The sequence below is a fragment of the Alosa pseudoharengus genome, unplaced genomic scaffold (genome assembly GCF_046254945.1).
Source record: "Alosa pseudoharengus isolate Yale_2024_CS ecotype anadromous, Long Island Sound unplaced genomic scaffold, YU_APseudo_1.1 YU_APseudo_1.1_scf_10, whole genome shotgun sequence".
NCBI classification, from domain to species: Eukaryota; Metazoa; Chordata; class Actinopteri; order Clupeiformes; family Clupeidae; genus Alosa; species Alosa pseudoharengus.
In genome coordinates, this window is record NW_027468565.1 from 8,006,361 (window position 1) to 8,030,093 (window position 23,733).

Genomic DNA, 23,733 nt, shown 5'->3' on the forward strand with positions numbered 1-23,733 from the left:
CAGAACACAGATGATTCTGCGCGGGTGGGCAGCGTGAAGGGCGCTCAGTGCCTTGCCGCGGAGAGAGGGCGGTATAACTCTGTCCTTGTACAGGACCACACCGTCAGCTGACATAATCGCGGTACTGGTGGAAGCCACCAATCGCCTCCGGCATCCCGATCCTCCATTTCCTCCAACATGGTCGCCATCGCTGCTGGTAGCCTCCCTGACGCGGTCCCATGTCACCGACTGCAGTGATTCAAGGCCCGCAGTGCACCATGTCAGGTCACCCTCCTCAATGTCGTCGTCCTCTGGCTCGGCCCGGCGTAGGAGAGACAGGACATCAGCGTGTATGCTGGGTGAGAGGTGGGTCACCATGACGGCATTGTCGTCAGGGAGATCTATAAGTGATGGGCGCGAGATGCCGACCGGCCTGCGTGACATGGTATCCGCGGCCCTGTTCCTCATGCCCGTGACATGCACGATGCAGAAGCGATAACGCAGGGTCCTCTCCTTGAGGTTTGTGAGGCGGGGGTTCGGTATGTCGTCAAGCGCTCTGTGGCCAAGGAGTTTCAACAGCAGCTTGTGGTCGACAGCCACAATTAGGTCTCCGCAGCCCAACACAAAGTAGCATACCTTGTCCAAAGCGTCCGCGACTGCGAGTGCCTCGCCCTCTATGGGCGTGTATCTGGATTCAGCCGCATGCGTGAACCTGTTGCCGACCAGGGTCACCTTCCATCCATCGGTGCAGCAGAAGGGCCTGACCGGTGTACATCAACAGTGCTTCTGGAACAGACAGAAACCGACACCCTCCTTCGACCAGTCCGTGGCGAGGAACGTTGGCTTGGACTTGTCGAAGATGCGGACACCGCGCTCGATCTCCTGGACAATCGCTTCCTTCGACTCGCGGAATATGTCCTCCAACTCCAGGGACCACTCGAAGCGTACCCCACTCTGCAGGAGCTTCCGGAATTACTGCATAAGTTCAGGCATACTGAAGGCATAGGCCACCTGGTGGACCAGTCCGAACCATGACCTGACGTCAGTGGTGTTACGAGGTTTCGTGCCGCCTAGCTCCACTCATCCATCTGGGATCGATCCATTGGAGTGGTGCTTCAGAAGGCTGGCCCTTTTAAAAAAATCCTTGCATAAGATTGGATAAGCCACTTGTCCGTCATCTATTGACGTGCTACTTCAACCACTCACATCGAAGCTAACCCGTGACGCTAAGAACAGTCTCACAGTTGCTTCTACGCTACGTCGCATCTATGAAACTCCCGCCCTGCGTCCTGATTGGCTCTACTATACAATCTCGTGCTGAAATCACTCTCAATGGAACCCGGTGTTTCGGTGTCCCAGGTATTGTTGACCAAAAATTCAGGAAGTAGATGATGGAAAAAAAAAACTTTCACAATCTCTTGCTAGCGGTGGTAATAATTACAGGGTCACAAGACCTCACCACATTCAATGTTTATATAGCCTACATTAATAATTCTACTCTATAAAAAAAATACCGACCATAAAGAAAAAGTCGAGGAAGACTTTTCTAAGTCAACCAAGGCTATAAATAAGTAGATTTCACAGCCAAAGTGATTCACCTCTGCAAGCATTTATCACAGCAGTGTGTGAGTGTGACATGCCTATGTGTGAACTGGATAAGCCGATGAGCCTTTGTCTAGTGGCGAAGACAAAATTTTGCAATGTCTATCTATGAATAAATCACTGATGTTATCAATTTCCTCTCAACCCACAAAACAAACAAAAAGTAGACATGAGGTATTTTTGTTAGCCTATAGGCTAGGCCTAATACGTGGGGAAATGTTGAAATAAATGAATACATTTGGGAATACAGAAGTAAATAGCCTAAATAGGCATGATTACAATAGGAAATGCATTCAAGCGGAAAACGTATCTATGTATTTCATAATTATTTATACAAATTTATTTAGGCCTACACATGTTGGTCGTGTTTTGGATCTCCATTGCTGAGCCTATGCTTGAAATCTCATGTAAACCATTCATAAACTAATTTATTCTAATGATATTATCTGTCGAAATTTAACCAGATTTAAGGGTCCTTTAACCAGATTTAAGGGTACTTTATTCAAGCCAGTTTCAACCAAATCAATAATAGCTCATTACTTCACAACTCGCATTCATAGACAGTAAAAGAAAGCTCGCATTGGTGATATTTCGGACCAGACAGGCATATTTTAAGACAAGCTGTAAGTGGCAGTGTGAGTGATAATTTCTAGACGGGTCTGTTAATTAAAGTCAGATATTATTTAAATCTGCTGCAGTAGCCTACGTGCAAGGATAACTTTTACAATACACGCGGGGTTATCTCATATGTTTATTTTAGGATTAATGCAGTAGCTGGATGTAATTACAACACAGCGAAGGGGTCCTTAATTGAGCAAGCAGGCAGTAGATGGACAGGAGCATAGACAGGCAAATGCCAGGCATAAACGCGAACTGTAAACAAGTAGTAGAGATAGCTAGCTAGTTAGCACTAGCTGCTAGTCTTTATTAAAATAGAAACACGTTTTATAATCTTTTTTCGAGTGTGTGATCTATGTTGCACTGTGGAGCTTTAGTGTTTGCCGTTAGTATTGTCCCTAATGTAAATTCAATACATGTAAGAGGCAGCCTGGCGGAATGACTTCAACTAGCTAGCTTGAAACCATAGCTGGCTAGATGGGGAAGCTAGCTAGTGTAGATCTAGGTATCCTGCTAGCAGTAACTTTATGTTATTAAATTGTTATGAAGTAGTCGGCTGTGCTCGTAGCCTTTTGATGTTTTGGAAGCTGATACATTTCACTGCTTTTCGTTTAACGGTAAGATTGGTTTCGTGGTGTAATTGCGGTTAACGTTATAACCAAAGGGTTCCTGTCCAGCTACGGTTCACTTGCTCGTTAGCTGGTATCAGTTACGTTAACGCTAACGTTAGCCAGCTCGCTAGGTGGCTACGTTTGTCGGTGTTTTGCAGCTGTGTTGAAGAAACCTGCTTGTTAAATAATGGCATACTCCTGCGATGGTGTCAAATAACAATAAGAGGTTTATTTATTGTGTACAATAATCATTATCTAGCCATAGAAGAGCAAACGTCGTGGCCAATAAACGTATTTTTCTAGCAGCTCCACAATGACTTGTCTGGGTAGCTAACGTTAGCTTGATCCTATGCGAATGGATAGCAAACAAATGGGCGAAACATGAATACTATGTGAGAAACATTCAGTGGCGCTAGCTGTCAAAGAGAAATGTCATGAGGTTGAAGCTGTGGCTTTTACAACTTCTCGTTTTTCTCGTCATTAGCCCCGTTTTATCCATACCAAGCGTTGTGGTCAACGTTTTGTATTATTAACATAATGCCACGCATCCACTCAGACCCCAGGTTTGACAACAGCATCATTATCATCTTTACAGAAGTGCATCGGTGAATAAGCACATTTCAGATGGTAAGTGTAATTGTAAGATCATTCTTTTGCCATTTGCCTCGATTCTGTTGACATGGTATTGGGGGATCTTTTACCTAGTCCGTGTACATGTTCTTACTTTAATGCATATTAAGCCTCCATTTGACCCTAAGAACAAAGTAACTTTAGTCTTGATGCGGAAAGGTGACATATGCGAGTTTTTAGGACCTTGAGTTGATCCACCTTACCAAATCTTGCCAAATGTATGACTGAAAGTAAACACACATTTTACCTCAGCAATGACAGTAATACAGGCTGCCTTTCATCAGTTTGTTTTAAGCTCTCCAAAATGGGTGACATGAAGACCCCAGACTTTGATGACCTTTTGGCGGCTTTTGACATCCCTGATGCCACTGGTCTGGATGCCAAAGAAGCCATCCCGGAGAGTCACGATGAGACAGAGAGTCACCTCAAGCACTCAGGGATGTGCATGGATGACAATGTCTCTCTTTCACACTCTGCATGTGCAACTGACGTACCTGCTGTCAGTGTCATTGTGAAAAACACTAGCCGACAGGAGTCATATGAGTCTGTGACGGAGAAAGACAACCCACATTTTGGGAACCTGTTACAGAATGGCTTTAGGGGGGCTGTAGGACCTCTTGACACACACCATGCAGATAACAGCAGCTTTTCTAAAGTTGATAGCCTATCCACAAATGGAGACTGCTCCAAAAGTTCCTTAGAAAAAGGTCAGTCTCAATACAAGGCCGAAAGACTGTCATCGTTTGCAAAGTCGTTGCCCCAGTTTAGTCCTATATCCAGTCCAGAGTCTGAGGATATGCAGACCAATGGTGTAGTTGATGGCCCAAAGCAAACAGAGGCAACCTTTTACCCAGCTGGCTCCTTTTTTGCACCTGCAGACACCCCTGTGCCTGACAATCAAAGAAGAAAACAGTCCTACAGCTTGATTGACCAGTGCCATGATCAAGACCCCCTTAATGAAACTGTGAATGTTGTGAAGACAGGCAGCATGTCCAACAGGGAGGACATGAAATTTGACTATAGTGTGCAAGATCGGCAAAAAACGGTGTCTGTTTGTGATGCTACAGATGTGCCCATGAAGGACCACCAAAATAACATTGGTGAGAGAAATAAGCATCCTGTTTCTGAGACAAACACAACCTTATCTCGGAAAAGTGTCAAACCGCCGTCCTCTAAATTATCCTCTTGCCTTGAGGCACTGGAAGCTCTGAATGCCAGACATGATTCAAGTGAAGTAATCAGTAGGGACATGTCCATGCCTCTAAATGAAACGGTGAAGGCCAGCCCGAAAGTGCCCATTTCACCGAGGAGCCCCCGCAGTCCTCTTGAAGTCGTGAAGCAGCGTCTGAGCAAACAACCCGACAGTCCCATGAGCATCTGCAGTGACAGCAGTGGTAAAGCCTCTCCCGCACTGGCGCCCAGCTCCTCTCCAGCCATACCTAGAGTTAGAATAAAGACCATCAAGACCTCATCTGGCCAGATCAAGAGAACCGTTACCAGTGTTTTGCCTGACTCGGAGGCAGAGGACCTGAACTCCTCCATTGAGTGGTCTCCAGCTCCTTCCTCTATTGAGGAGTACCCGTCCAAGACAACACCCGTACACCCCTCCCCCGACGTGACCAGCGATGTCATGTTTGAAACGGAAAAGAACTGCTCCCCAAGGGCCCTTTCAACAGTGGCCCGGCTGACAAAAAGCAAGACGTCAGGGGGCTCCAAGAAGTCGTCCTTTTCACAGAACGCTGGTGGCAGTGCTAAAAGAACTACACAGGGACAGAAGCAAAGAAAGGGATCCTCAAGCCAAGGAGGTGGTGCTCCGAACACTGGCTTCCTCCCCAAAGCCTTACACCTTGCTAACCTAAACTTAGTACCCCACAGTGTCGCTGCTTCTGTTGCCGCCAGGTCATCCTCGCAAAGACAGGGCCAGTCCCAGCTGTCTTCCTCAGTGGTATGCAGTGGCGTTCCTTTGGTTCACCAGGTTAAAAAGGCAGCCCCAAATTCACGGGCTGTGCTTCCCAACACTGCTGCCATGACACTGAACAGGTTGTTGAATTACTCCAACCCTGTCCCGACGTACGTACCTAACCTGAACCCTCCGCCCGAGTGCAATATCAGCCTGCCGGCTCACGGCTACAGCTGTGCCGAGTGTGGTGACTCTTTTGGGCTGCAGAAGAGCCTAGCGGGCCACTACGGCCGGAAGAGCGTCCACATTGAAGTGACTTGCACCCACTGCGCCAAGACGCTGGTTTTCTTCAACAAGTGCGCCTTGCTGGCTCACGCGCGGGAGCACAAGAACAAAGGCATTGTGATGCAGTGCACGCAGCTCTTCATGAAGCCAATTCCTGTCGACCAGATGTTCTCTCCGTCCAGAGCAGAGCGCCCTCTGCCTGTAAGCTCACCGGCCTCCTCTTCTGCGCAGTCTGCCAGAAGCCAGCCAGTCATGCCCCTCTATCAAGACCGGATCATCCGCCACGGACTGAAATGCCTGGAGTGCAACAAGCAGATGTCTGATTATAAGGCGCTTGCAGGTCACTACCAGAGGTTATCAGAGGAGAATGATGGACTGGTGAGTAAAAGTATACAAGGTGAATCTTGTGAATCACGTGGAGATGCTTTTTCCCCTTATGTCATCTGCTTAAACATAAAAATGACAAAACAACTTGTCTCTTTTTTTGTGTGTTGCGCACAGATGTGCAAGGTGTGCACCATGCTCTTGCCCAACAAGTGCAGCTTCAAGGCCCATCAACGAATCCATACCCACAAGTCTCCCTACTGTTGCCCTGAATGTGGAGCTGTTAGCCGTTCTGTGGACATACAGAAACATGTCAAGGAGAATTGCCTTCACTACTGTCGGAAGGTTGGATACAAGTAAGTGTCGGTGATATTCTGCGTCCTGGTTTTTTTTCTCTCCCATGTATTCTTCTTTGGTTAATAATGAATATGCTGTCTTCTCTCTGCAGGTGTATCCATTGTGAAATGCTCTATGTATCATTTACTGTTCTCAAGAGCCACATTGAGGAGAAGCATTGTGAAGTATTCTACAAGTGCACCGCCTGCCCAGTTGCCTTCAAAACATCTGATGGCTGTGGGACCCACATCAAGAATAAGCATAACGACAGCACATTGTCTCCACAGTAAATAGATGACTTTTTCTCACACACACTGAAAAACAAATGTAGTTTTCAAAAGGAATCAGGAGCTGAACAGTGCTTCTTTGTTTCCACAGGATAATATATAAGTGTTGCTGTGAGACTGTTTTCAAGAAGAAGCAATTGTTGTTTCAACACTTCAGTCAACGTGCCAAAAAGCTTGCTGCCTGTGTTTTCAAGTGCCCTGAATGCACGGCATTCTTTATGCAGAAACAGCTGTTGGTGCAGCATTTCAAGGTTAGATATAGTTTCTTTTCTCGTCTACATCACTCCATGGAAACACGGCTGCCATGAAAAATGGAAAATGTTGGAAACAGACATGTAACCCTGCCTGCTAGGCTCAGATGCATAAATCTGCATTTCTTTTCTTTCTCCATTGTTGTTGCTGCTCTAGGACATTCATGGTGGAGTCTTCAGAGGAGAAGCAGCAAGAAGCACAAAACAAGTGGAGGCGAGTTCCCAGCGGCAGGAGCCCTCCATTGCAGTGCCACAGTCGCGGGTCAGCCTCCCTGCCGACGTAGGACTCAAGAGGGAGAACCCGCCGGCGCGCAAGTCCAGCAGCACCACTGGCAGCGGTAAGAAGAACGCCGGCTGGACGTGCGGAGAGTGCCTGCTCTGGCTGCCCGACAGGGACACCTACGTCACTCACATGAAGACCAGTCATGGCAAGGTCTGTTTCATTTCAGAGTTTTAAAAAAGGCAGTGACGCCACTTTCAGAAAATCATGACCTTTTTAATAAAAATGTTGACTGCTTTAGTAATATTTTATGTTATTCATATTTATTTCATTTTATGTTAAAATAGTTAAATATGAGCTTTAAACAAATCATTCATTCAAATCAGTTCTACAACATTGATGGTATAGATTGCAGTGAAAAAGTACAGTGGAAGGGATCTTCCAGAGAGATGGTAGCCTGAAAGTCAAAGTAAATCTCACAGAATTATCTCACAATATGTTTTAGTCAGTCAAAAGGCATCCCTGTCGACAGTGTGATCGGTCCTTCAATTCCTCTATGAGTCTCAGGCGACACATTCGCAACGACCATGACGGCAAGAAGAAAGTTTATACATGCTGGTGAGCCCATCTGTTTGATGGTTTGCTTTTGCTACTATAGCTGCACTGTTTATTCAATATCAGTTGATCAGCCTGGTCAGCCAAAGGCCAGCTCTGTTTACATGTGTGTGTGTGTATTTGCCTGCATCTGTTCATGTAGGTATTGCACAGACGAGAAGCTGACCTTCACCAAACACTTTATGCTGAAGAACCATATCAGCCTGATGCATGGAATCAAAAATCCAGACTTTAGTCAGATGTCCAAGGTGGCACCTCAGGAGACAAACAAGCCCTCAAGAGAGGTCAGTCCTATTCTTAAATATTTTTAAATTGTTAAACATTCCATGATTTTAAAACCCATACACTTTTTGCCAAATTCAGATAATGGGTCCTAGTGGTGCTGTTCAATGTTTGCTGGTGAAAAAATGTCAACCAGTGTTTCCTAAAGCCCAAAATGTCATAGAGGAGTTTAGTCAAGCTGAACATATTTAAGTAACAGCACCACTAGGACCCATTATTGGAATTTGGCAAAAAGTCATGGAATTTCTAGTCTAAAATCATGGAATTTTCCTTAAAAATTGACACAACGGATTACCAAAATAGTTTGCAATTGATTAATTTCTGCAGCCATACAACACACATGCTTATGCAGCACGGGAGGGTTGTAATTCAATGGCTTTTGAGTATAAATATCAACAACCTAAATGAAGATCAATTAGGGAGACTTTTTCTGGCTAACCTTCACTGTAGATCATAATCTTTAGTGTGACCTGTTGATTTAAATCAATCATTTAAATTCTGCTGGTGGGGAATTTCTTTTCTGACCCCCAGGCTGCAAAGAGAGGTGCCGAGGAGATGCAGGTGGGGGGAAGTGCCGGTCCCCCCCAAGATGGCTCCTCAGCAAAGCGCCCAAAGCCCCAGTTCCGCTGTTCCAAGTGTGGATTCAGCACGCAGGACCAGGGTCTCTTCCTGGAGCACATACCTCAACACAAGACCCACCCTGACACTCCCCAGTGCCGGAACTGCGGCCTCTGTTTCACCTCGCAGCTCGCTCTGAGTAGACACCTCTTCATCGTCCACAAAGTCAAGGAGTCGGAGAATAAGGAAGAGGAGGAGGAAGAGAAAGAGATGAAAAATCACAAGCCTGAGGAGAAGGTACCGGAAGCGCTCAGTGCTGAAAAGCCAATGGAGGGGGCACCGTCATCGGAGGACAGCGCATCCACAGTTACCCAGGAAACTACCCGATTACATTGTAACAAATGCAGTGAGACTTTTGTTAAGGAGTCTTCATATGGCCTCCACATGCAGACTCATGAAATGAGTGGGGCATCATCGTCAGATGGAGCAAATTAACATTGAGAGAGACTTCCAACCACCCAGAAGCTGCTACCATCTTTTTCTTTTTCTGGAGTGAAGTGATTACTTAAGAAACTTCTTTGCAAAGTATGCAGCTACGATATGTGGTACTTAAAACGTGTTGCCTTACAGTAAATGCAGATGTCTAGTTTACTTATGAACAGTTTTGTCAGAAGGATAATTTCAGTTCAAAAGGTGCACTGAAAATGGTGCAGATGAACACAGTTTAGTATGATGTGGATGCAGTGAGTCCTGTGAGTTTTGTCTTTTGTATTTTGGCTCTTATGTGTACAGAATATTGGTGTGTGTGTACATGTGTATATACATAATCCTATATCTATGTCTCCTTAGTATGTGTTGAGGATAATCGTAAATTATTTTCTTTACATTTACGTCCATGATTATGATACATTGATTTTGAAATATAGCAGAACAAATGTTTTGGTACATAGCAACACAGCTGTCCAGGCACAACATTTTATATGAATTGTATATTGTAAGAAACTATTGGTCAGTCATCGGGCACTTCAGAGACAGTTTTCAGGGTCACCAAAGATCTGTCATCAAAGATAATTTAGAATGGAGGTTGATTTCATCAGATATGTATCACGGGACTTTTGCCATAGTTATGTCGGCTTGTGCAATTGGTAGCCATATTATGTATTGAAAGTTATTGTTACTGACTTAAAGTAACAGATTTATTATGTCCAAGTGTAGGTTATTTAGAATAATGCAATTTGCCCATGATGAATACATGAATGAGATTTAGCAGTATTTGACTATTTGGGATGAGTGATTCCCCAAATTCTAACATGGTGTCTCTAACCCAGGTATTTGATCTCAGAGAAAATGTGTTTTTGTGCTCATTCCATATTAGAAAAAGTTGTCTATTCAAATTGAGCCACTCTCACAATCAAAAGTAGCACTTTTGCAGTTAGATATAGTAGAATAGCTTTACAGTAGTTTTTTTTGTTATGCACATCATGCTTTATTGTCCCATTGTTCACCTTGATGTTGGTGTTTTTATGGGTAATATTCAGAAATATCAGTTTTATTTTATTCTTAGAGGCCTCAGTAGTTTGGGTTCATCCTCATGTGGTTTCATTGATGTTGACATGCTGGTGTTGCTTTCAGTATGTTGACATAAACCGTATGGTCTGCCTACTCTAATCTACTTTTTTGGCTGATTGTTGGGTTGTCAGTGAAGAATCATGTGTGGAACCAAGGCAGAAATGTTGCTCTCTGTAACTGTATGCTGTGTTGAAAACAAGATTTACTATTGAGGATACATGTATGTGTGGTTCTGCAGTATATGTGAGTCCATCTGGTAGTCCTGCCTCCAAGGTGTACTGCAGTGGTCTGAATTTGAGTACAAGTTGTCTTGAGCATTTAGACTGTTCTAGGGTAGTGGTAAATGGAGTTATTTTTAAGGATATGTTATCTCCCATATTACTCAATTTTATAAATTACTTTGGAGATGTATATTTATGGTCACATTGACTGCACATTGTCATTTTTTTTTCTATTTAAGTGTGTGTCTATCTATCAACCATTGCCGTCATCCCTAAGAACGTAGATCAACTTTCTACAAAATCACTCCCTTAAATCTTTAACATACTGTTTTTATACTGCCCAATAAGAAAAACTTTGTACTTTTGATAATATACATACAATAATATCAAAGACTTCAATCTAATCCATGTACAGCCGTAATGCAATCTCAAGGTCTGTCATCGGAAGCTTTTCATAAGCCATCATATATCTATTTAACCTGCATTGGTCATTGAGCCTTGCTGGTATGTTTACTTCAGATTACTGCAAATAAAACTCATATGTCTGTAATTTGCATGTTGTATGTGCACTAATTTTAGTAGGCTTATTGGCATCCTTCACCAGGAACTGATGTGTGTTCAAATCTTTCATTCACAACACAAGTGAGCAAGTATGAAATTAAATGTGTTCATGTCAAATTGATGATAATAGGGCTCACCTCTAAGATGACTTATATGAAGATCATCAGCTTTATTTTATGCACTGTTTTTTCGTTTGTTTGGCACCCGAAAGATATTTCTGTTAAACTTGCACTGTACACACTGACTTTGTCAGTTTCAGACGTTCCGTCAGTTCTTTGCAAAGTTCTTAGCAGGGAGACGTTATGTGGGCGGGGATTTCGATGTCAACACACACCGGAAGAGACTGCAGCACTACCGCTACCTTGCCTGCAAATCAATTGTTAGAGTAGCGGGTTTACGTTCCGGTGCAGTGTAATTTATTATTTCAACAGTCGGTTCTATAATTATTGCAGGAATACTGTTTCCTTATACAGAATGCTGTCTTTAGACTTTCTCGATGATGTTCGGCGAATGAATAAGCGCCAGGTAAGCCACACGTCAAACAGTTGGCTAGCTAGCTAACATGCTACGTAGCCATAGAGCATGAACTGTTAATACACGTCATTTCATTGCCAGTTCCAGTAACGTTAACTTTTCTATCAAGCGTTTTGCTTTAATTGTCACTGTTAGCTGTGTGATTGGTACAATAAACGTTAAGTGTCTGCATGGATAACGTGGAGTCTACATCATGCAATTGACTAGCAAATACGTGATTATAACTTTGTTTGCCTGCTAGCAAGCTAACCAGAGTTAGCCAGCTAGTTAGAGGCAAGCAGTAATGTTAGGAGATGATCAAGGAACCTGTGTGAAATAAAGCAACAATCTGTAAAATGGCCACTGTTTGGCCAAAAAACAGCCAATACCTCGATCGACTGAAAAGGGTTTTGTTTGCTAAATTTGAAAACCAGTGATTGTCTTTTCAGAGGACCATATGGTTAACGGAAACTATCGCCTTTCTCCCGCAGCTTTACTACCAGGTGTTGAATTTTGGCATGATAGTATCCTCAGCCTTGATGATTTGGAAAGGACTAATGGTCGTGACTGGCAGTGAAAGTCCGATTGTTGTAGTTCTCAGGTGCGTTATCGCAGTACATTTGTAATGTGCCACCAAATCAACTGGTAATTTTTCTTGTAGGCCTACTTATGTTGTATGTCTTCCTCTTTCAGTGGTAGCATGGAGCCTGCATTTCACCGAGGGGATCTCTTGTTCCTAACGAATAGAGTGGAGGATCCAATCAGAGTAGGAGAGATTGTGGTCTTCAGAATTGAGGGAAGAGAGATTCCTATTGTGCACAGGGTGCTGAAAATCCATGAGAAGTAAGACCCCAACACACACATCACCTTCATCACAATGACTGTATATTTCAGTAAAGGTTAGTTTAAGGGTGGAGTCTGCACCTTATGTTCAGATCTGCATGTACAATGGTGCCTGATGTGCAGAATCCGAAGACCAATCAAGTCGGCAGGTGAAAACAGGAAACCACACAGAGAAACTGATGCCTGAATACTACTGTATTAAAATAAACAGAAACAGTATAGAATGTTTCAGGCTAAGCCCATCGTTAGTGTTCTGTTACAGTGAAGCGTTTGGTTTGTGGCTTGTCCATGCCAGGCCTTTTATATTGTCTTGGTTTATTTTGATACAGTGATCTAGCATCAGCCTCTGTGTGGTTTCCTTTTTCCACCTGCCCACTATCTATGTAAGGTCAAGCTTTGTTTGATGAATATTGATGTATATCCACTTTTATGATATTTCTACACAACAACAACAAAACGTTTTTTGTTGGAATAGGTTTTCCATGCCTTTCAGGTAGTTTGCCAAAACTACCATTTAGAGACCTTAGATTGTCAGCATGTTTTGTGGGATCATGTGTGATATCTTGCTCATGGGTCTTTACCTAAAGCAGTCAGGACATCTTGAGCATGTTACTAACGTGATGCTGATGTCTTTGCTTTGTCTGTGTCTGCTTACAGGGAGAATGGAGACATCAAGTTCTTGACAAAGGGAGACAACAATTCTGTGGATGACCGAGGGCTATACAAGCAAGGCCAACACTGGCTGGAGAAGAAGGATGTGGTGGGAAGAGCTAGAGGGTAAGCACCAGGCACACAGGTGTATCTCAAAGATTTATGTTAGATGTCATTCTGAGTATTAAAAAAAGGCTGCACAGTGAAGGTACACTACCCTAAATCGTTTTTTAACTATTATGTTTTATGTATTGTCTTAACTGTTAAAGATGTACTTATTCTACAACAATTTCTCTTCCACCCCCTAGATTTGTGCCATATATAGGAATTGTGACCATTTTGATGAATGACTACCCTAAATTCAAGGTATGTACCTGTACTTTAAGTCTTGCATGTTACAGTAGAGGCTATATGAGTCTTTCCATTGGCCCATTGGCTTTGTATTTAACCTCTGATCTTGTTTACCTTGCAGTATGCTGTGCTGTGTATGCTGGGCCTGTTTGTGTTGGTGCATAGAGAGTGAGGAATGTCACAAAAAATGCTAAATAATGTACTCATCCAGCCGTCTGCATTTTTGAATGGTCTATTTAATTTGATCCAGTAAATCATGCACTTGTTACATGGTTAAAAATGGGATTTTCTACCACGTTTAGCAGTATACAAATAACACGCTGTGAATGAAAGATGACAGAAACAGAAAATATGTTATTTTAAATATTAAGTTTTAAGTGTGTTCATTTTGTTCTGTATACTGCAACTTTATCTGGTCATTGTCAAACCTGTTTCATAATGAAGATTTTTGTATGAATTATAAATAAACATGTTGAGCCAGTTTGAGTCTCTGGACGTTATATGATTGATGATTATGTTGGCTTGTAATGTTTTACAAATGTGAAACCATGTGGCCATATGTCTGCATCCAAATATTATGTTAAATATGTTTTATCTTGATTGTCAGGTCATACTGATATTTAGTATGGGCATAGGGAATTTTGGGAAGTCTATTCCAGACATGGAAAGTCAGGGAATTGTATCATGTTTGGGGCAAAGTCATGGAATATCAGGGAATTTAATACAAATATATGTCTGCAGAATTGGTGTATATCTGGTTATTAGCTTTACTGCTTGCTTGAGTAGCCCAACTTTGTTTATTCAATGCCCATTTATTCTTCTCCCGCTCTAAAAAAGTAAAAGATTCTTGAATGCTGCGCGGCTGCTCTGAAATCATTGGTTAGTATCGTTATATATAGTAGTAGGTCATGGAAATTTATTTATTTTTTGTCAGGGAAAAGTCATGGAATTTTACATTGACAGAGTGGGAACCCTGTGATTGATTAGATCAGGGGTTTTCAACTGATTGTGAACCAGGGACCACCATTCTGACTAATTACGTAACCCCAGGACCACCACTGAATAAAAATACTGATTCCCACATTGCAGCTACATTACTGAATCCATGGTCAGGGACCACCAGCAATGTCCTCATGGACCCCAAGTGGACCGCGGACCACTGGTTGAAAACCGCTGGATTAGATGCTTTCCTGTGTAAAATACAGTATGTTCTCATGTGATCTTTTGGATTACAAGAATGCAGTGATGTATACGATCACACAGTCTGACAAACAGTTAGACAATATTTCTACAATGAGCCACAATTTGGGTAGAATCTGGTCCAGACAGCAGTATTCACACATCAGCATTACCCCAAATGTTCATGGAAATACCTCCAGTTTCAACAGCCTTTTAATAACAAGCCATAATGAAGTCACATTTGGAACTTCAGAGCTGATATCTGTCTTAATCAAACAGTAATATGAATACCCATTTGCAAAGATGTCATCATATCTTAATAAGCTCACACAGTCTGTTTTGAAAATATAAATCCAGCAACTACATAACAAAGAGGGAAAGAATATCCCAGATCCACAGAGTCTTATGCGGACTGGAGTAACTGGAAGTTATATTGAACCTTTTTTTGTCTAAAATATGGGCGGTTTTAGAAATGTATTTTTTAGAAGTTATTTGGTTCGCTCTACCCTGTTCATCTATTTAAGTACTGCAGTAGTAAACCTTAATTTTGGTATGATTATATGGCAACTTATAGACCTTGTTGAAGAGAGACTGCTGCGCCTACTGTGCAAGAGTTGAGGGAAAACATGCTTGATTTGATTGACTGTTGTGGTGTGGACCTGATATCTTAATGGCTATACTGTGTTTGCTGTTGAATAACGTTTTTAATCTATGCCTTTAATCATAAAACGCAGTCTAAATATCCAAATGTCCTTTTTTCATGTTAAATGGCTTAAACAAGACCCCACATTGGCTCAGTAAAATCGTGTGGATAAAAGTGTCTAATAAGCCTAACCATAACAAATGTATCATAGTAAACAAGCCGATTACGATTTCAAAGTGCAGCATGGAATTTAGTCACGTGAAAGGTGTTAAAGAATTTTACCACTTGAAGCGTGCATCTGTCCTACGCATAGACTGTATACAGTCTATGGTCCTACGACTAGCCTACGACTACGTAGTCCTCTCATAGGAACGCACATAGCAGAAAATGGGGAGTTGTCGGACATTTGATGTTGCTGCACATGTTGAGGCGTCTCAGATAAAAATGCCCCTCATAATAATGTGTGGTTATCCATGTAGTGGAAAATCTAAACGTGCAGAAGAGTTAAGGCAGTATTTCACTCAACATACAGACAGAAAGGTACACATTATAGATGATGATATCTTGGGAACTGAAAAGAATTTGATCTATGCAGGTAAGTGTTAAAGAATATATGGCCAGGCAGCTAACTCTACTAGTTGTCTAGCATCAGTTGATGAGTGACATAATATTGCATGAAGTACTATTAATGTACTGTGTTGCCAGCCATAGGTATCAACCGGCACAATTTAACTTATTTGGTGTAGGTCTACCTGATAACGTGATCCCAGAATACCTAAAATTAGCTAGATTAATTTAACTGTTACAGCCAGTTAAATTAACCAGTTAGGGTAACCTCTCATTTTTGTTGTAATGTGTCCTATTAAGTCAAAACTAATAAATTACCGAGTTGTGATGCAATTTAATGAGTCTCGTTGTCTCTGTAATTAGTTAATAACTTATATGTATATTACATAGATTCTCAAAACGAGAAGAATTTGAGGGGTGCTCTCAAAGCAGAAGTCGAGCGGTGAGTTGAACTGTATTGCCCCTATAACATTTTGGCTCAATGTAGTTCATTCATTCAGTCTACCTCTACGTGTAGTATATTTCTGTTTAGCGAAGTGCTGTTTTCACATTTCAGAAAAGTCACCAGAGATGACATTGTTATTTTGGACTCATTGAACTACATTAAGGGTGAACATTACCTTCACTATTAACATTTTGTTGATTTCATTTTGTTATGAGCTACTTTACTATTAATTACTTTTCCATTTGTTGTCATTTTCAGGATACAGATATGAGCTTTTTTGTTTAATCAAGCACACACAAACACCTCACTGTCTGGTATGAACTGCGGCCTACAAAAACTCTCAAACACAAACCAAACTGTTTAATTAAAATTGGAATGAATCACCCGCCCATCTCACTCTGATCCATGTTGACTCACCCAGGTTTACTGTTTGACGTCAGCTGATGGAAGCTCAGACTGGAACAAGAGTAGAGAATCCAGTGACCAGTACACTCAGGAGATGTAAGCAGAGTTTTACATTTTGTTTTGGAAGAGTTTGCTACCCAAAACAACCGATTCCTTTAACCGGATTTGAAAGTGTTGCAAGCTAGGCACGAGTTTGCAAGTGTACACGTGGGTTCGCAACAAGACATTTTAAGCAGCTTTTTAGACTTTATCCTTGCAAGTGGTTAATGTAATGTACCGAAAGGCTGAAGAATGAAGCAGGATCATTTTTTTGTATTAAGCTATAATATGGAATTTGCTGAGCTATTCAGCTGCTAATTGTTACTGTTGAGTAAGCAAATGGTCTACAAGGAATGGGCCTTACATATGTCTCATTGTGTTTTTCTCTTGCAGTCTAGATGCACTAGTATTACGTTTTGAAGCACCAGATTCCAGAAACAGATGGGATAGCCCACTTTTCACAATCCAAAAAGAAGACACGCTTCCATTTGAGGCTATATCTGATGCCATCTTTAAAAGAAAAGCGCCACCTCCAAATCAGTCTACCCAGAGCGTAAGGGAAATTTTGAATTGAATTTTGAATTGAAATTGTTTCATATTTTAGATTCTTAGTTTACCTTCATGACTGGCTTTTACACTATTGGCATCATTATTACCAGCTTCTTGAGATAGTCACCTGGAATGCTTTTCAATTGACACGAGTAAAATAAAAAATAAAAAGCATGTGCTCAACATGTACAGTGGCTTTCAAAAGTATTCATCCCCCTTGGATATTTCCCCTTTTATTGCTTTAATAAATGGAATCTTTGTCAATTTAATTTGGCCTTTTTAACACTAATTTACAAAAAAACCCTCTTTAATGTCAAAGTGGAGGCAAATTTCTACAAAGTAATGTTAATTAATTAAGAATATATAATGCAAAATAAGTGATTGCGTAAATATTCATCCCCTTCAAGTCAGCATTTCGATGCACCTTTGGCCGCAATTAAAGCATGGAGCCTACGTGGATAGGTCTTAATTAGGCTTGCACAACTGGAAACTGCAATTTCACTCCATTTTTCTTTGCCAAACTGCTCAATCTTTGCCAGGTTGGAAGGGGACCAAGTGTGAACAGCCCTTTTCAAGTTCAGCCACATATTTTCTATAGAATTGAGGTCTGGGCTTTGACTCCAGAACATTCACCTTGCTGTCTTTAAACCTTTTCTGTGTAGTTTTCGCTCTATGCTTCGGCTCATTGTCTTGCTGGAAAGTAAATCTTCTCCGAAGTCGTAGTTCTCTTGCAAACTGAATCAGATTGTCGTCCAGGATTTCCATATATATGGCACATATGTATGTCACGTCATATTTTGGTAACAAATACAGAATACAACATATGTAAAATATTAATATAATGTTTCTTTATTTTTCTAGCAACCTTTGTCATCCACTAACTTTTTGTACGAGTTGGACAAAGTAACACAAGAAGTGTTGATGGTAAGTGCACTTTCAGATAAACTGTTTGGGATGTGCTGCATCATGCACTTGATGGTCCTGTCAAGAAGAACTACTGAACAATATGCGTGGAATCTCAAATGCAGTCACATATGTAAACTTTGGTTGTATTTCAGGCTATTCTTGACTCACAAAAGACAAGTGTCCCTGGAGATCTAATAGCAATTCCTGGAGCCACAGAAAAAATATCCTTTGCCAATGTTCTCGTTTAAGAAACGCCATAAGTTGGTTCCCCTTATTTCTGACAGAATATGTGCAAAAATTATATGATGTATTGTGTACTTGGTGTGTCCATAGGGTGGCAGTAAAGTTCTATTACATACTAGTTCAGATTGTTTGTCTTGCAAGGTTCATGAATTGTTTGTGCCAAACAACTCAAGAGATTAGTAGAGTTACTAGAGTAATAAGCTGCATAGAAAAGACATGATCAATAATACATTACTAACACTCACAGATATTCTCTCTGTTTTTTACTCTGTGTGTGTGTCTGTCTGTGGCTCTTTGGCTTAAAAACATACATGATGTATGGTGGTAGCAAAGGTAACAACTGTTTTTTGCCTTAACTGCAAGTCATACATAGAGCTGACCAGAAATGTCAACATGGCTGAGCTGAGGAAGCTTCGACGTCAGTTCATAAGTTACACCAAAATGCATCCAACTGAGAACATTGGAAAGATTGCAAACATGTTTGTGCAGTATCTCAACAAGAGTATGCACTAATTGTTTTTAAATTATTTATTTTAATTGCTCCAGTCTTACTTTGAGTCGCTAAACTTTTTGAGTTGCTACTAGCAACTTTTTGAGTTTCTAAACTGATTCCTGGTCTGTATTCTTACACAGAAACTGTTTATTTTTGTGATACATTTTAAGAAGTATACCATGTTTCTTAGACTAAATAAAAATTTCCAGCTCTGTATTAGTATTTTATTATTAATGGGTCATGTTTAGCTGGTGATTGCAACCAGTTGCTTGCCAAGGACTCAAAGTGTAGACATTTCTATCTTAAGCACTTCCCTGATATATCTACTATATATCAGAGACTTTCTAATGAGGAGACACAGCACTCAAAAAATCCTCCACAGAAATGCACGGGGTTAGTTTGTAACGCCAATATGGCAGTTGTCTACACATATCCTGCCCCTTCCGTGGCAAAAATTTTGACATGGGAATACATTGAGCCAATCATGTGGTGTGTTGTTAATACATTGTGCCAATCGTGTGTGATCTCGCCACTGGAGCAAGGTTGGTATTGTGAAGCCTTGCGCACACGCATTTCTGCCGAAATACATGCCCGTTAAGTGCCCAAAAGTGTTACAATTTGGCTGCCAAGTGGAGAAACTTGCCTAAAAGAACTTTGCTATATCCACTTTCCAAATATTATCCACTCATTTCCTGATTGTTTCCTGATTGGTTCTGGCTTTCTTACAAATTGGCTAGGCTACAGAGGTGCAGCACACTTATAAGTGCAATGTAGCACAACTCTGACCCAGCAACTCTTGAGCTTTGTCGCTAATCCCTAAGAAATACATTTCACTAGACTAGTCTGAATATGCCAAACACAAATAGGTTATCAGACTCCTGAACACATTCCACATCATTTATATCCTTGTACTAGACATACTGATTTACAAGGCTTAACACATTTTAATATACACTCCAAATGATTCTTCTTGCTCCAGACCATGTCTTGGGGACCCTCCAGCCCATGGGACTGAGCACTATATGCCCTGAAACAGAAAACCCATGAGAATCCTACTGTTCTCCAATATTTAACAACAAAACATAAAAATCACTAAAGCAACACAATGTAAGATTCAATATGTTATACCCCTTAGCATTTACATACATACTGTATGCCTACTTAGTGACCATTTACCCAATATGTCTAAAACTTACAAAAAATATCATCTCTGCTATAGGTATAGTGTAATAATAGGCATTCTGGGTATAATAGGCATTCTGGGTATATCAGCAATGACGGACACCATTCTTCCTATTTTAAGTTAGTGCATCAACAAAATAAGTCTGAAGCTGATATTATAAGGTAAAGAAAATCTGCTTTAAATAGACATACAGAAATACTAAAATACAAAGATCTATGTAGCATTTTATAATCCACCACAATCTGTTGCAGATAAAACTCCCCAGCACACCGATCACATCGTATTAATGTATTTCACAGCATAACTATCCTTTTGCATGGGTGTTTTGAGGACAAATTGAACCCTCCAACAGAGGGTTCACACACTCTCTTTAGGTCAGTGATCTCACAAGTGTGTGTGTGTGTCTGTACTGAACTTTCAGCTCCTATATTAACTCTGTGACTGCCATTCAACTCACATTTACAGCAGCTACATTTAAGTCTCCTTTAAAACAGTTGCAACGTTTGTCGCAAAACTCTTTGACTATTGACTCTACTCTGAATAATTCTTTGTCTCAAAAAAAAGGAGAATAGCGTGGCTCCAAATCAAAATTGTGCATCAATTGGCACAGTTTAAATGTTTGGTATATTGTATGCATTTAATTGTGTTGTGTTTTATAAAAATGTTTAAATGAAATAACAACTTGGACTTGAGAGATAAATAATCTAACTGATTTTTATAGCCCCAGTTATCAAGATTGTTTTTCAACCTGTAAATATATAAAGCATAGTATAAATGTTAAAGTGCTAAAGTGAAAAACTCCTGGTTGAGGCAGTAAACATCTTGCCATGTGTTTTACTCACTCAAGCCCATTCTTAATAGCTCCACTTTGTAGTCATAGTAAATCCAGTTGGCCGCCTCAAAGACCTGGGAAGGACTTTTGCAGCTCTGAGAGACGTGGATCATATAGCCAAGAGCAGAATCAATCATTTAAGGCAACTTTCATTACTGAATCAAGCCATAGATGTGTGTGCGGGTCATTATATTTGTACAATTTTAGCTAGTCAGAACAAGAAGCAAGTTCAGTGTCCTTAAATTGCAGATGAAGTCCACCCTCAGGCTGACACGGTATCATTGACTTCCAAGCACCGAGTTTGTCTGTGTCTGGTCAAAGAGACGACAGAGTTATTCTCCTTTGTCAAATGTTGCTTTCCAAAGGTGCTTAGTTATGGATGGTGGATTTGGGAGTCAAGTAGAACTTACATTCATAATGCTCTGCATTACTTACTCATTATCAAGGCAGCAGAGGTAAGGATGTTGAATCCTCTTAGTTACAAATTATTACAGTGTTGTGTAAGAAGTTGTAATACCTGATGCTCAGTTCCTGCTCAGTGGTAACAGAGGCAGTGTAGTTGGTGTTGCAGCTTGCTTCATCAGCTAAACTGCTTTGTACGTTGTGTTCTAGCCATTGGATTGTAAGTGTTGTGCCATCCACTGGCATAATAGCCTGTAAATGAAGTATGACACTGGGGATGTTTTAATACAAAATATTTTTATTGTAGTTTGAGAGATGGTTGTTTCACATCTTCATTTTCATCAGTTGCATACAAAAAGAAGGGCAACATATTCAGTTCATACAAAAATAGCTTTTTATTTGAAAACATTTAATTTGTGTCATTATGTATTTACATTGAATGCAGCTTGCCATTTGCACTTTTTTCAGTCTTTCCTAGTTTATCAGTCTTTTCCTCTAGGTGGCTTTCGGTGCCACAGAGCCTGTCCCAGTGGCTGAAGAAAGGGGCAAAGTTAGTGGAGGGCTTTTGGTGGTGCATGTCGTGAGCTGGGGCGCCGCCAAGCAGCCCGAAGGGCACCAGGTGGTGCAGGGACCAGGGCAGGTCATAGCCAATGTGGTCCTCCACCGACAGCCAGATGCTGAAGACGGTCAGCATCCAGGCGGTGAGTGGGTGGATCTTCAGCAGGATGGGGTCCAGGTTGCTCCAGAAGCCCACGGCCATCAGCTCCATGGCGCTGAGGTGTTGAGTGTACCAAGAGAAGGGAGAGTAGGACTCGTGGTGGATGGCGTGCACCCACTTGTAGAGGTGGGGGTTTTTGTGGTGCACCATGTGCCAGATGAAGTACTGGGTGTCGAAGATAAGCAGGGTGCCAAGGCCACCGCTGAAGACGTCCCAGAGGGTGGGTGCTATTGGGGGCAACGGCGCCTGAGGCAGGAAGACATTGTTGATGATGACGGTGGGAAACACAAAGACCAGGTGGTTGTACATGGTCATCCCCAGGCTCCGCATCATCATACCCACGGTGGGGCGTCTGTCGCCCTGGATCTTGTAGCGGTGGAAGGCGGGCAGCTTGTCGCCCAGGAGATCGATGACAGCGAAGGGGAGGCTGAAGATGAAGTAGCTGGCGAAGGCAATCAGGACGGGAAAGAAGGGCGAGGAGACCAGGGGGTAGTGCTGGAAGACCAGGTAATCCCAGAAGGGCTGCAGGAGCCGGTCAGAGGAGGTCCGAGTGGGGAGCTGCAGAGAGACCTCTGTGGCGTTCCACATGCCCCTGGTGTGCTCGGTGGCGTTCCAAACCTGGGTCTCAGTTGCTTTCCACATCTTGGTCTCTGCTGCTTGTGGTGTGCCTGGTGAAGAACTGAGGGAGACGGCTGCTTTTATAGAGGCAAACCTGGAGACCTTGCACAGTTGGGCTTGATGCAGCTCTCCACATCCACCCCTCCCTCCCTAACCCATCCCTGTGTGACTCAAGTTCAATGATAAGTCCAGGCTACAGGATTACTGAAATCCACCCAAATCCTGATGTTTGAGACCAGTGCCTCAAAACCATCCAAACTTCCTCCACCTTTGTTTATTGTTTCACCCCTTGTTTTCTACATTTAAAGCCATGCTCCTCTCAAATAATTTTGAAAAGAAATTCCCATGGAGAACAAAAAGGTCTGATGTTTTTTTTTATTTGTATGGATTATCATCTTAATATTTCATACCATACAGTAGAAGTTAGAGAAATGTGGGGATTCTTTACATGTTACACACTCTGCTCCAGCAAGCAAACAAGGGACTGTGTTGATTTGGAATTCACCTGGAGACAAACTTTGAGATGCATGTAGGTCATTGTTCCATCAAAGGACAAAATAACTATTCTAATGATAAGAATGATTGTCATAGTAAGACCATCTATCAAGTTATATGTATGCCATAATATTTGCATAAAATATTTCTATAAAAAAGTATAGAATAAGCATGTTGGCCTCTGTAATATGATTAATATGATGCCCTTATTCTGCTGTGAATAGTTGGTTTTTATTTTCTGTTTGATTTTCATTATGGCTTTTTATTACTTGCTGACATTATACTTCATCATTTATGATTTCATAATTTATATTATACATTTTAATATGTAGATTATTTAAATCAATTGAAAAGATTCATGTTCTTAATCTTGCAGTTTGCAATTGAACATTTCCTTGTGCATTTCTTATGGTGCCTTTTGCCTTTTTCTTCAATACTTAATAATCTTAAAATTATCCTCACTGCAAGGCATTTTAAAGAAATAATACATTTTTTATTCTGTATAAAATGTTATATAAAAAAAAACCAATGGTTTGGTTTAGTAATGACAAGTGGCAATCATGCAATTGCTCAGCAGTTTCTGTAGACATGCATTCCGTGCCTCGCTGCACACTTCTCTAACTAATCACCCATGTTTCCTCAGCTCATTGTAACATTGCATAATTCCAGACTTATGCTGTTCTTGTTTTACTTTGCCATTTTAATGACTGCACCCAGATCTGTTTAAGTGCTGCTGCACTGGAATGTACTAACTAGACATTTAATCCTACTAAAGATATGAACTGTAAATGAGGGCTATTTTGATTTAT

General features: G+C 41.4%; 4 protein-coding genes across 5 annotated transcripts; 3 read left to right on the forward strand and 1 right to left on the reverse strand.

Moving 5' to 3' along the window:
• The first annotated feature begins 2,426 nt into the window (after positions 1-2,426).
• On the forward strand, positions 2,427-10,838 carry znf592 (zinc finger protein 592). Of its 2 annotated transcripts, XM_076262451.1 has the most exons (9): positions 2,428-3,437; positions 3,725-6,003; positions 6,127-6,305; positions 6,398-6,571; positions 6,664-6,823; positions 6,981-7,256; positions 7,549-7,661; positions 7,801-7,942; positions 8,472-10,838. In XM_076262451.1, the coding sequence occupies exons 2-9, from the start codon at positions 3,745-3,747 to the stop codon at positions 8,991-8,993; spliced, it is 3,825 nt and encodes a 1,274-aa protein (XP_076118566.1). In that variant the 5' UTR covers positions 2,428-3,437; positions 3,725-3,744; the 3' UTR covers positions 8,994-10,838. The 2 variants fall into 2 exon arrangements, 1 of the variants encoding a protein (XP_076118566.1); XR_012981631.1 differs by lacking the exon at positions 8,472-10,838 and having other exon boundaries at positions 2,427-3,437; positions 7,553-7,661; positions 7,801-7,935.
• Positions 10,839-11,177: 339 nt separating this feature from the next.
• On the forward strand, positions 11,178-13,688 carry sec11a (SEC11 homolog A, signal peptidase complex subunit). Its single transcript, XM_076262458.1, has 6 exons — positions 11,178-11,374; positions 11,854-11,963; positions 12,056-12,205; positions 12,863-12,982; positions 13,165-13,222; positions 13,329-13,688. The coding sequence occupies exons 1-6, from the start codon at positions 11,324-11,326 to the stop codon at positions 13,377-13,379; spliced, it is 540 nt and encodes a 179-aa protein (XP_076118573.1). The 5' UTR covers positions 11,178-11,323; the 3' UTR covers positions 13,380-13,688.
• A 1,770-nt stretch (positions 13,689-15,458) lies between these two features.
• Positions 15,459-18,892, forward strand: kti12 (KTI12 chromatin associated homolog). The gene is made up of 9 exons (XM_076299974.1): positions 15,459-15,624; positions 15,987-16,038; positions 16,153-16,205; positions 16,300-16,355; positions 16,463-16,542; positions 16,879-17,038; positions 17,896-17,958; positions 18,093-18,161; positions 18,553-18,892. Exons 1-9 carry the CDS (start codon positions 15,474-15,476, stop codon positions 18,694-18,696), a joined length of 828 nt encoding a protein of 275 aa, XP_076156089.1. The 5' UTR covers positions 15,459-15,473; the 3' UTR covers positions 18,697-18,892.
• Positions 18,893-21,523: 2,631 nt separating this feature from the next.
• Positions 21,524-22,399, reverse strand: ch25hl1.1 (cholesterol 25-hydroxylase like 1, tandem duplicate 1). The gene has a single exon (XM_076272648.1). It carries the CDS (start codon positions 22,397-22,399, stop codon positions 21,524-21,526), a length of 876 nt encoding a protein of 291 aa, XP_076128763.1.
• Between the last annotated feature and the right edge of the window lie 1,334 nt (positions 22,400-23,733).